This window comes from Pleurodeles waltl, chromosome 3_1 (genome assembly GCF_031143425.1).
Source record: "Pleurodeles waltl isolate 20211129_DDA chromosome 3_1, aPleWal1.hap1.20221129, whole genome shotgun sequence".
In the NCBI taxonomy this organism is placed as follows: domain Eukaryota; kingdom Metazoa; phylum Chordata; class Amphibia; order Caudata; family Salamandridae; genus Pleurodeles; species Pleurodeles waltl.
This window is the reverse complement of record NC_090440.1, coordinates 994,369,665-994,382,068: the sequence shown is the minus strand read 5'-3', so window position 1 is coordinate 994,382,068 and position 12,404 is coordinate 994,369,665. Positions and strand designations below refer to the sequence as shown.

General features: G+C 44.3%; 1 protein-coding gene across 3 annotated transcripts in view; it reads left to right on the top strand.

Moving 5' to 3' along the window:
* The first annotated feature begins 4,309 nt into the window (after nucleotides 1-4,309).
* The window catches only part of TRNAU1AP (tRNA selenocysteine 1 associated protein 1), a 120,591-nt gene continuing 112,496 nt past the window's right edge, over nucleotides 4,310-12,404 (top strand). For 2 of the 3 annotated variants that reach the window (XM_069224155.1, XM_069224153.1), the window contains exons 1-2: nucleotides 4,310-4,424; nucleotides 10,912-11,009. In XM_069224155.1, the coding sequence (XP_069080256.1) occupies nucleotides 4,386-4,424; nucleotides 10,912-11,009 (137 nt within the window). In that variant the 5' untranslated portion in view covers nucleotides 4,310-4,385. Of the gene's footprint in view, nucleotides 4,425-4,504; nucleotides 4,633-10,911; nucleotides 11,010-12,404 lie in introns of those variants that run through there. The other variant, XM_069224154.1, reaches the window with a different exon arrangement.

Sequence of the window (12,404 nt, the reverse complement as noted above, 5' to 3'; positions counted from 1 at the left end):
CCTGCACCAGCTGTGAGGAAGGGAAAGGGGCCTGCACCAGCTGTGAGGAGGGGAAGGGGCCAGCACCAGCTGTGAGGAAGGGGAAGGAGCCTGCATCAGCTGTGAAGAAGGGGAAGGAGCCTGCACCACCAGGCAGAGAGGGGAAGAGCCCATTCACCCCTGACAGGAAGGGTAAGGGATCGCCGACCCATGAACAGGAGGAGACGAGGCACTCTACACCAGTGGAAGCTGTCAGACAAACACCCCACCTCCACCAGCTGTCACGGGGCCCCCACCCCCAGCTGTGGATGTGTAGCCATCAGTGAGTGCAGGGGCTGCCCAGGAGCCTCCTCCAACAACCACCACCATACAGCCATCAGTGAGTGCAGGGACTGTCCAGGAGCCTCCTCCAACCACCACCACAGTGCAGCCGTCACCGCCGGCGGACGCCATGTAGGCCACACTCCAGGGGCTACTGTGCGGGCTGCCCCCTCCAGAACCAGTGGGCAGGCCACCCACCTGAGAGACTTTGGCCTTGCACGCTCCAGGACAAAGCAATGGGCATGTTGCCCCCTCCAGAACCAGTGGGAAAGACACCCACACCAGAGAATGTGGCCTTGCACTCCCCAGGATAAAGCAATGGGCATGTTGCCCCCTCCAGAACCAGTGGGAAAGACACCCACTCCAGAGACTGTGGCCGTGCACTCCCCAAGATAAAGCAATGGGCATGTTGCCCCCTCCAGAACCAGTGGGAAAGACACCCACTCCAGAGACTGTGGCCTTGCACTCCCCAGGACAAAGCAATGGGCATGTTGCCCCCTCCAGAACCAGTGGGCTTGTTCCCGCATCTGGCTGAGGTGCCCCTCCCGATGTGCCTGCCTATTTGCAAACTGATGCCCCTGCAGTGTACTATCCGGATGTGGTCAGGACTCGAGTTGGGCCTTAGACTGTGTCCTGTGGCCATGTGGGGACTTTGAACATTGGACTAGGCAGTGTCCCTTTGTGTACATATCTGTTTCATTGACAAATCGAATAATTCATTTTGATGTTGATCTGATTACATTCACTTTCGTCCATTCCTGTTGTCCTTGCATTATTCTGACGTTTTTCTGGGACAAATTGATTTTCGTGTGCAGCTGGTTGTGTGTATGGTGTGTGTGTGTGTCGGGTGTGTGTGGTACATGTGTGTGTGTCACTCTCGTTTCGCCCCCTCCCCTCCTTTGTGTGCTAGGCGGCTGTACTCACCGTTGTCGTCTTCGTCGGCGTTGGTGTTCCAGGTGGAGCATAACATAGAAGATTATCGGCAAAACATGCAGTTCGGGTTCCATGGCAGTGTGGTTCTTCCCGGTATCTCCAATAGGAATTCCTTTCACTTCTGAGCTCTGTTTCCGCCAGGCTTTTGTTGGCGTTGGTACCGCCCCAGAAAATGTTGAGGTTTTGTGTGTCTTAATATGGTGGGTGGTACTTTGTCTCCCACCCGGCTGTTGGCGGCTACCGCCGTGGTAGCTGTTGTTTCTGTCCTGGCGGTTGGTGTGGTACATTGGCGGCCTATGGGAGTTATCACCGCCATGGTCATAATTTGGCAGTACTTACAGCCACAGCCTGTTGGCGGTATTACTGCCACTTTATCACCCACCACCAGGGTCGTAATGAGGGCCTAAATGTGTCCCACAGGGAAGGACGAAGACATTCACAAACTGTTCTGAATAAAGAATACATATTCAAGGATAAACATATCTATCCCAGGGAAAAACACATGCTGAGTAACCTTTACTGTTCCGGGTCTAGACGACTGCTTGTGAGTCGCATCTAGTAGAATTATTAGAAACCTGTCAAATGTATTTAGCTGTGAATGTTTCTTCATGTTTTACTTCTGATTGGTTTAGGACAGTGGTTCCCAACTCTTGACTCCTGAGGACCACCACTGAATCATTACTGGAAGCCAGGGACCCCCAAGCAATTTGTACGATTTAAATTTCAAACAGTAAAACAGTAATTTACCAAAAATATACAAACAAGTACACACCAAACAAATACTCGAATTACTAAAGATATAATTATTTTATATGGAAATTAAAATGCAAGAATCTAAAAATTGCAAAGGGGGGTTGGTGCTGCATCTGAGTGACTCATTTCAATGTTTGGTTATATTTAGGAAAGTTGAGTCCTCAGGTCAGATGCTATACTTCCCAAGCGATCTCTTTTTTTAATTTTTAGGTACATAAGATCTAAGAAAGTTTTTCACAAATGTGTGGTGGGGAAAGGAAGTAAAACCATAAGGGCCACTGATCTCTCCATAGCCTCACTGTCACATGTAATTTGTTTGCTTTATAGCACCTCTAGTACCGGCGTAGGTTGTCAGAGCACTTTACAAGGGACTACAATGTGTTGGATCGCCATGTCATTAGCACTGGTAGGCATCTTCTAAGAGTGCTTGTATGGAGAAGCACAAACTCAGGATTCAGAACACAACACAGTGGTTAGTGTTGAATTTAATAATAAGAATGTGTTTCTATGCAAGCAAAACCTTTTCAGCAGGATAAGGAAAAAGAAAGACTAGGAAAAAAAGAACTTTCTAATTTGTGCTGTGCAGTTTGTATGCAGCTCTTTAATGGCAGTACATAGCTCACTGTGCTATATTATGGATTGTAACTTATGAACTGCACAGAAACAAAAGATTCTCTGACAAAAGCAGTAACCCACCGGGCTCTGCACATAAAATACTGTTCTTTGCATGATACATGTTCTTTGCAGTAGACATTTTAACCATCTGCACTACCTTTAAGTCAAAACCGCCACTAGACAAAACTCTCATCTCTCTCTAGTAGGTACATTATTCGCTAGTTATCTTGACGCTTTTATTTTTGCCCGAAAACTGCTGGATGAACAAGGAACACTGCAGTGTTATCAAAACTGGTGTACATAACAAGTAATAATGAATTTAAAAAGACACACGTGTTTGTCAGAGGTCCTAGCTGGAGAAGTACTTTCCTCCCAGCCCAGGCCTGCGGACTCCCTGGGAATGTGTCACAGATCCCTGGAGGCCCGCAAACCACAGGTTGGGAACTGCTGGTTTAGAACATGTGAATTATGTACAACTGTAGTGAATGTGTGAACGCCTTTCTTTAGAACCCTATAAAGGAGTGTGATTTCTTGATGGGGGGTCAGCTTTCCACTTACTTTAGAAGATAAACCTATTGTACATTTCTTCCCAATTTTATACTCTGGGTGTTCATTATCTCAACTTTACTGAATTTTTGATTGATTCTGTACTTTAACTGAACTTTGAACTCTGATTTATGGACTACTTGATTTTGACTATATTGAATTAACTTCTGTATGGCTAAAATGCCAAAATAAAACCTTTTCAAAGTTGAGACTTTATTGTCTGTCTTTTTTGTAGGACAAAATGTTTTCTACTTTTCTGATATTTGAACTTTTGATTTAAATTAGGACGAGTCCAGCAGGGAGCGTCCAAGTCCATCTAGGAACTACACCGCTACTGATGCATCAATGCGCACTAAGGAGAAAGACCAAATGGGTTTTGTGTGCCATCACAAATAATCTGAAAATTTGACTGTCAGCGAGAATATGCCTAGAAATACCTGTCCGCATTCCTGTTGGTTTCCTGTAGTATATAAAGCGAGCAGTGTGGGGGAAGTAAGCAAGACATAGATAAAAAAAAACCTTAAGTTATGCTTTTAAAAATGAGAAATTTGCCACATAAAACTTTTTGGCATGTATGAATATATGGCATTGTGTTTCAACTCTCTCAGCCCAACACCTTTTAGCTGTTCGTGAATAATCTATTAATTATATTTGATATATACTAAATAAATAAATGTGTGCCGGTTAACTATAAAGACAGTTTATGGGTCAATAAGAGAGCAATTACCTCTGTGAAACCCTAAATCAGGTTTAAATTGATTTACGACAACACACTGTGTAGAACGTTCAGCCAGCAGAGAGAAATCATGTTTACATAAAAAGGAACCCAAATCATTCCAAATGTGAAGAACAATGGGGTATTTTTTTTAAATATAACGGAACGCTAAATTCAATAACTGAAAATAGTTTTTACAGATTGAAAAAAGATTCCAGTGTTTTTAACACCGTCTAGAGATCCATACGTCTGCATTTCAGAGCTGCTCCTAAAAGAACCGTTATTACTCACAGACTCGTCATCTCACAGCATAAGAAAGTGCAGATTGCCAAAGCATGGGGGCCGCGGGGCGGAAACGACCCAATGAGCTGGCACAGTTACCGATGCAGTTGGCGCTCTAGTTTTTCGTTAGAACTCTGAAGTGTTTTTGACCTGTGAGCGAAGAGTCCTCTGCCTATGTCATTACCGAGAAGCACATTCTGACCAGTGAGAAAGGGTCTGAACCGGAAGTGGGTGGAGGAGAATGGTCCCGGGCAACATGGCGAGCTTATGGATGGGAGATGTGAGTACTGAGTTTATACCCTCTCCCCGAGCCACTTTCTTTATGGGAATTAGAAACTGATTGGCCATCTTTAACTCAAATGTGCACATTGCCCACTGGGTGCCCCCACATCGTACCTTAAAAAAAATGAACATCTGGCTGCCGGTCCCAGTTCGTACGGTGCCTACATAGTCCATTTGTATGCACAATAACCCAGTCTACGCACCAGGTACACCCTCATACTGCACTTTACTTTACATTGCCTTCTTTATCTTCTCCACACCCGGACTCAGTTGTTCTGACTCCGTCTGCAGTGCCTCCCCTTCGATTGCACGGGCGCTCCTCCTGCACTGATACGCGCCACCTTGCCTCTACTGGTGTCCTCAAACCTCGCCGCACTGACACCCCCAAACTGTCCTTCACTGTCAACTCTAATCTCCTGTCCACTTCACAGTCCCATCCTTTGTGTTCATGTTCCCCCGACGCTTTCTATACAGTGTTGCCGCATCTCAGGACTGTTCCCGCAGTTCACTTAGTCGACTCGGCTCCCCTACCTTACCTTTCCTGCAGTGTTGCTTCTTAACTCCCTTCAGCCCTGCCAAGCTTTCCAGGTTCATGCGTGATGTGCTGCCCAGTGCAGGTTTTCACTTTGATGTTTGGGACATCACGTATGGGCCTGAGAAACGTGGGAGCTACGCCTCATGTGTTCCCTTAAATGCCTCCTTCATAGTAAATGGTTATGCACCTCTGCCTTGAGTACCCGATTACAAGGAACCCTGGTATGCTCACTTTTAATTTGTCTTTGGAATCACGCTGATCTAGGTTGCGCGCAGAAGCCCTGGCCTGTATCTTACTGTGCAGTGTTAAGGATGTCTTGTTACTTGGAGGGGCGCACCAAGCATGCCCTCACAGTAGACAGTGGAGTACCGCGCCTGGGTGTATCCCATTAAGCTGTGGTGATAGAAGACTGTTTTTTTTTAAATCTGAAGTGTGAGAAGACCTCTTTCCTGTGTCAGTGTGTGGTCTGCCAACCCCACTCACGCAAAGTTCTGCTGTTGTGACAGTACTGACATACCATTTGCCTGCAATATGCTTGTCAAGTGTGTGCGCGCGGTGTATATACAGTACTTGTATTGTTGTAGGACTCTGTTTTGAGAGATTACTGGAGCCGGCAGGTCAATTTTGATGCCTCTGGATTAACAAAGGACACGATTGAGAGTGGAAGTGTATTGCCTGCAGTCTTTTGGTTGGTAAGTGGAGAACTAAAGTTTAAAGAAGGTGCCGACAGGGCTTCCTTTATAAATTCCACGAGGGCCTTTTAGCAGAGTACCTCTGATTAGTTTTCCCTGAGCACTACCATTTGGTAGATGGTAGAGGTAAAATGCTCTTTTTCAAAGTAAGGCAGTTTCTAGGCAAAACCTGCTCTTTTTCTGTCTAGATTTCTGCGTCAAAAAAGGCTGGTGACAGCCAGATGCAGATAATTTTGTCAATATTGTGCCCATGTTTTAGGTGGTCTTGCTTTGCCAGCCCCATTGCTACCTGCTGTGAGAGCCATCAATTTACACAAATGCTGTGTCTGGAGAGCAACCTGAAAATGACCTTTGAAAGTCAGTCAACCCAAACCTTTCCTGAAACCTCAGAAAGTAGATACTCGCCACCTGGATAGAGTTGTGCAAAAGTGTAATCCAAACCGCCCCATTTTGTTATAATTTCAAATTCTTCATAAACGAAGAAGGGAGTGCTCCACAGAGTACTAAAAGGACTACTATGTGACCAGGGCTGAGGGCACATCATCATAGGTCTGTATTTTCTGCTTGGCAAGCTGAGGGTCTGCCTAGATGCCTGCCTGCTTGCTGAGAGGAGAAAGCTGTGTGCTTGCCTCTGCAGGAGGAGAGACTATCTAGGGGTGAGGGTGGAAGCCTAAGTTAATAAAACTTTTTCCATGCTGATTTCACACCGAAAGAAAAGCAAACTGAACTGTTAGCACACATTCAGTGATGAGGTGACTGCACTTGTGCCTAGCCAGCGCCGTGTCCCCAATAACACACCAGCCATCAAAAACACTGTGATTACAGAAGGTTGTAGCACCCATACACTTAAATTTTTTTTTAATTATACATTGCAGTCCCTTAATTGCTCTGGGTATGTTTTGCTTTCACTAATGACCGAGCTGACAAAAATCTCTGGAATGCACTTCTCAGTTTAAAGAAGACATTTATTATTATTATTTCTCCACGAGGTTCCTAAAAGGAGATTAGTAGGTCGAAAGCACACGTTTAAAAATAGTCACAGCAATGAAAGGACAGTATATCAAAATGATTCTCAACTGCAATGTACACAGCTAATATATGTAGTTATGATTATGCAAAGCAAAGAATAAAGTTAGGGCCTGCCAAGCTCTTCATCTTTCTCATGCCAGCAAGAAGATGACCCTGTTCAACTGCGAGAAAGAGATATCCACCCTCACTGGACAAATGTCAGGCATTTGACGTCTAATCCTGACCAAGGTCTTGGAAATTCCACTGCTACTGAGCAGGGCCACCTTTTTATATCTTAAAGAACCGAAAGGGCTCTCTGGAAAAAAAACCTCCCATGAAAGAGAAATATTCAAACATGCTGGCTACTGTAGGTCAGAGTTGAAAGGAACGTGTTGAGAACTGGCCAACAATTAAAGGCATTTCTCCCAAGGCCAAACCGTTCCCTGCACTGAAACAACGTAAGTCTGGTACATTCTTATCATTCAGACTGACTAACTGTTCGGTGATAATATGTCCTAGCTCTTCGGTGAGAAAAAATACGAAAAACAAGCACAGTTTACCATGTGGAAAAACACAGCTCAACTGCAATGTCTAACGCTACGATAAAGTAAATAGAATAGATATTCCTAGTGTGCATTATTCAGCTTGCTTGCTTTTATCACATCTCTCACTAACTCAGTTCATGCACTTTTGGCATCCCTCTGTCTACTTTCCCTCTTGCCACTTGGTTTACTCCTTTCTGGTGCCACTCACACCCAGAGCATTCTCTCTTGGTGCCTCCCACACGGATTGCATCCTCCTGGACCCCCTTAGTGGGATCTTATTTTTCTGGCATCCCACATTTGGCTAGTTTCCTTCTGACCCCTCCCTACTTGGTTCACAATTTTGTGTTACCCTCTCACCCCCACACAGATTGTGCACTTCTGGTAACACCTTCTCTGCTAGTGTTTCTCTGATAACCTCCGACTCACCTTATGTCCTTCTGGTACCCCTACTTTGCTCTCCTAGTGTTCCTTCTGACTGAGACACTCAGCTTATATTCCTTGCCTTTCCCATCCGTTGGTTTGAGTCCTTCTGGTTCTCTACACCGGACTCATGTTGTTTTGGCGCCTCTGTTTGTTTCATGCCCTTCTGGTGCCTCTGTTTAGTTTATGCTCATCTGGCACCCCTGTTTGGTTCATGCCCTTCTGGCAAACATGCTCAGTTTGCACCCTTCTGGGATACCTGCTCAGTTTGCACCCTTCTGACACCCCTACTCAGCTTACGCTCTTCTGGTGCTATCCTCTTCGGCTAGCGGCATTGTCCTTACTTGCCTACCACCTTTCTGCCCTTTGCTCCACTTGGCTTGCTCACTTTTGGATCCACCTACCCCCTAATTCCACTTTTACTCTTTTGACCCCTCCTCTCTGCTCGTGTCCATCTACTCCCTCCCTAATTCGACTTGTACCCTTGTGGCTGGTCCTTTCTGCTTTCTCTGACAATGCTACTCAACTTGCTGCTTCTTTTTCTGCTTTCAGGCATCCCAGTCTGGCCCACACTCTGCTTTTGCCCCCTTCTAGCCCAGACTCTGCTTTTATCTCCCTATGTTCTAGCCCACATTTGGCTTTCAGTCCTGTCACCTCCCCAAGCTCTTCTTGTGCCCCCAGCCCACATTCATCTTTCATCCACCTTTCACGTCTAGGTCACACTGTGCATTTGCCCTTCCCTTTCAGCCTGCACTTGAATTTCCCACCCATTTAGCCAGACTTCTGCTTTCAGCTGACAGTCACCTCTAAAGTTTTGGTTCCCTCTTACAGACTGCAGCCTATGCTTCCTCCACCCTCTATAGCATGCACTACCCTTTCAGCCTTTTTCTAGTCCTTGCTCTTTCACTGCCCCTTCTTGCCCTCACTTGGCTTACACTCCCCTTTTATAGCCTGCTCTCTGCTTTCATCCCCCTTGTAACTAATATTCTGGTTGTCGCCAAGCCCTACTTAGCTTTCATTCTACTTCTTGCCTTTGTTCTTCTCCTCACTCACCTTTCATACTTCCTGGCCTTCCCCCCCTTTTCTAGCCTATATTCTGCTTTGCCCCATCCTTGTAGTCTGCGCTCTGCTTTCTTTCCCTACTTCGAGTCCAAAACCTAATTTTGTCCTTCTCACGTGTAGCCTACACTTGACTTTTGCTTCCTCTAGCCCGCATTTGACTTTTGCTCCGTGTGCAAGCCCACACTCACCACCGTTCTAGCCTACATTCACCCACTTTAAGCTGACAGTTAAGACCAATACCCTTACTTCTCAGCTTTTGACGCTTCTGTTTCTTATCTCTCTCTCGCTCTCTCTCTCTCTCGCTCTCTCAATTCTTTCCTCCGCTTTCTCTTCTTACATTTGAGCTGGGGCTTTGCTCTCTTCTGCTCTTTCCCACTGTTTGCTGACCCTAAACCTAACTCTTAAGCAATGGCCTTTTCCCTTTCCTACTCTTGGCTTACTCTTATCCCTTACTCCACTGGGACTTATTGTCCATTGTGCATGGATACTGCCTTCTCCTGCCTGTATTGACACCAACCCTCTTCTATGTAAAGTGGCCATTCCTCTGTATATCTCTGCATGGCATTTGTATTGTGCAAAAGGCAACTGTGTGTTATATAGAGTCAAAGGCAATGATGGCCGTAACAAGTGATTTGTGAGCTGTTACTACACCATGATCTAAAGTTCTTTAAAGAGGTCCCCCTAGAGCTATTTCATCAACTGGGGAAGTCCATATTGACAGGGGGATGCTATTCCAGATTCAAGGTGCAGCAATGGAAAAGACCTCTTTAATAGTTTTTTTTCTTTTTTCCTCTTATTTGACTCCACCTCAATGGTCTACTGGTTTGCCGAGAGCCGTCCGAGATAGCGAGCTTGTTAGCCGCATAGGCAGACATGCAGGTTGTGAGGGCTTTGTACATGATGCAGTTGGTTGTAAAGATGGTGCGGACCAGCAAGTGGATCCACTGGAGCTCCTCAGGATGAGGTTGATGTGATCATATTTCTTAAGGCTCTTAATGAGATGTACTGATGTGTATAGGATGCATACTCATCCTGTGCCTACACTCCCCCACTAACATTGGTCTCTCCCTTGCTGGAACTTTCTCCATGGCTGGCCCGCGCACTAATCCCTCCCACCCACCTGGCTTTCAACTTCTGCGCTTTGGCTCTGCTCCATTCCTTTGCATCTGCAATAGCTCCACCGCCTACACTGTTCACACTGGCTTCAAGTTCCTTGCTTTACCAGTTCTCAATTGATGAAAACAGATCAAATAATCATCTAAGTACTTATCAATAGTTAAATAAAACTCATATTCCTATGTTTAATATTTAAATACTGAGAGTTTTAAGAATAATTTTTGGATTTATTATTCGGATATTCCCTTTTAAGGCAATTTCAAAATACTAGAGTGAAATCCAGTGGTGAGTACATGTAAGGTTGAAGAGCCAGAATCTAGATGCAGCACAAGGAGATTTGAGTGAGACTAGATTCTTTAAATTCCCTTCCCTGTCCTTACTTTCTGGGTGGCAGTGTAGCTGGTATGAGGTGTGGAAGATAGTCTGGAGTTATCCTACCGAGTGGTTTATACTTGTTAGTCCAATGTCTTTATAGGGTCTAACTTTTTTGCAGTTATATATCCAACTTTGTTGGTAGTAGGCTGAGGTAAGAACATGTCTAGGGAGCTTAAAACATGTGACAAAACATAGGGTTTTTAAATATTTGTGCGCAGCTGCTCTTGATGAAAGGATGCACAAAAAAAGTAAGTGGATGAAGGAAGCTTACTTTTTTTATTTAAAAAAAAGACAATTTGAATTTAAATCATGGTTCCTTTTCATGCATCAGTGTCCTTCACTTCACATTAATCCCACTGATGAATGCTTTGTGGGATGTTTTTACCCGAAAGGCTAACCCTTTAAAGTCACCATCACAGTACAAGGAGACATGAAATCAACAGACTTGAAACCAACAGATATAAGAAAGAAAGATCAAAAGATAATTAATAGGACCGTTGCATGTGTTTTACCTGAAAAAAATAAAATATACAGGTATGAGGCAAATGGCTAATTTCTTAAGAGTGACCGTGCGCTCTAAATGAATACAGTGTAATGGGTCTCTGAAAATGATTGTGTATGAGGGATTACAGAAATACTGCAATTTCCAGAAGGGGGTTCGAGCAACAGTTACTTTCATTTTTGATCTCGTGCCTGTTTCATTCTAAGGTTTGGTGTCTGATTCTTCCACAGCTTGAGCCATACATGGATGAGGCTTTTGTGACCCGGGCGTTTGCCACTATGGGTGAGCTCGTTCAGAGCGTGAAAATTATCAGAAACAGAGTTACTGGGTGAGTGCTTCGTGTAGGTGCCTCTCCACCTCTCTCTCTAGTAGTATGGTGTTTCAGTTCCTGTATGCCTGTTGTTGAAAAGATGTCCCCCTTTGTTCCCAAACTGACAACATCTTTTTGACTTCGCCTTTATTTCATTCATGAAATCGCTGGTGGGATGTGATCCAGGTGGTTTGTCGTTCCTGTGGTTACTTGAACCATTTTGCGGCCCAATAAACATTTTTAACTGCATCCCTCCTGTGTGATTTTACTGTTCTCCAGTAAAATATCTAGTGATGAAGAGATCCTCATTTCCACATTAAGGCATGCATTTAAATATACTGTTTCTCCCATTTTGTTTCGTAAATCCGGGGCACAAACTTTGTTGTGCAAAAACAGGTTGATTGCAAGGAATACCATCTTCCTGGGATGTTAACCTTAATTCTTTTGTTACACTTTTTGGACTGTTGGATTTTCAACTTTCGCTGTTGTTTGAAGCCTGCCGATGAGGTCTCAAACCCTCGTGCTTGTTTATAATGGTTTGGTTGCCACTTTTACAGCAACGTCTGGGATCTGACATGACATTGTGTCAAGACACCATGATGACACAGACCTTGTAAAACGTTAATTAGTCATAGATTTGTAAGCTATCGCTACCAGTTTGTAACTACCCTGAACCATTTTCATGTGTGTAAGTTATAGACTTTGCATAGGAGGACTATTTTACAGACATTTGAACCTGCATCGAGCCACATAAGAGTGGACAGGGTAACCTGTCAACTCTCATTTCTGTAAATTAATATTTTGACTAGTGACTATTGCTAAAATAGGCCTACGTTTTTATACCAATGCGTCCTCCTTTTTCATTAAACACACAAATCTGAAGACCGATTTGGAATATCTGTTTTACTTTTTAAGGTATGTGAATTTGAAAAAAAAATTCCAGCAAGTTTAATCTTAAACAATATTTACTTCTCTTGGGCTGTAAAGCACACCAGTTCACACCTAAGAACAACTGATGTGCTGGGGAGCTGATATGGGCTGCCTGCTGTATAAGTAAATATTACTTATGCGGTACTGTCTAACTAAGACTTTCTGCTAACCTACACTGTGGGGAAATCCTTCTGATACTGATGTGGAATATGTTGAAATTCCTTTGAAGTGGACCTGGTTGTACTGTTTGAAAGTGAGTGGAGTTGGAAAGCAGAAGTAGTCTCTACCCCAGAGGAAACACTCATCCATGTTGATTTATTTTGCAGCGTATTCTAGAACAGATAATTTTTTCCGCCATAACCTATTCTTATAGAGTAGAAAGTTCTTCTCCAACAGTAATGGTAGCAACAGACCTAATGAGAATGTTTCAGGACTGAACCGCTGGTGTAACACTAGCCACACAGCCCCAACAGGGTGGGGAGA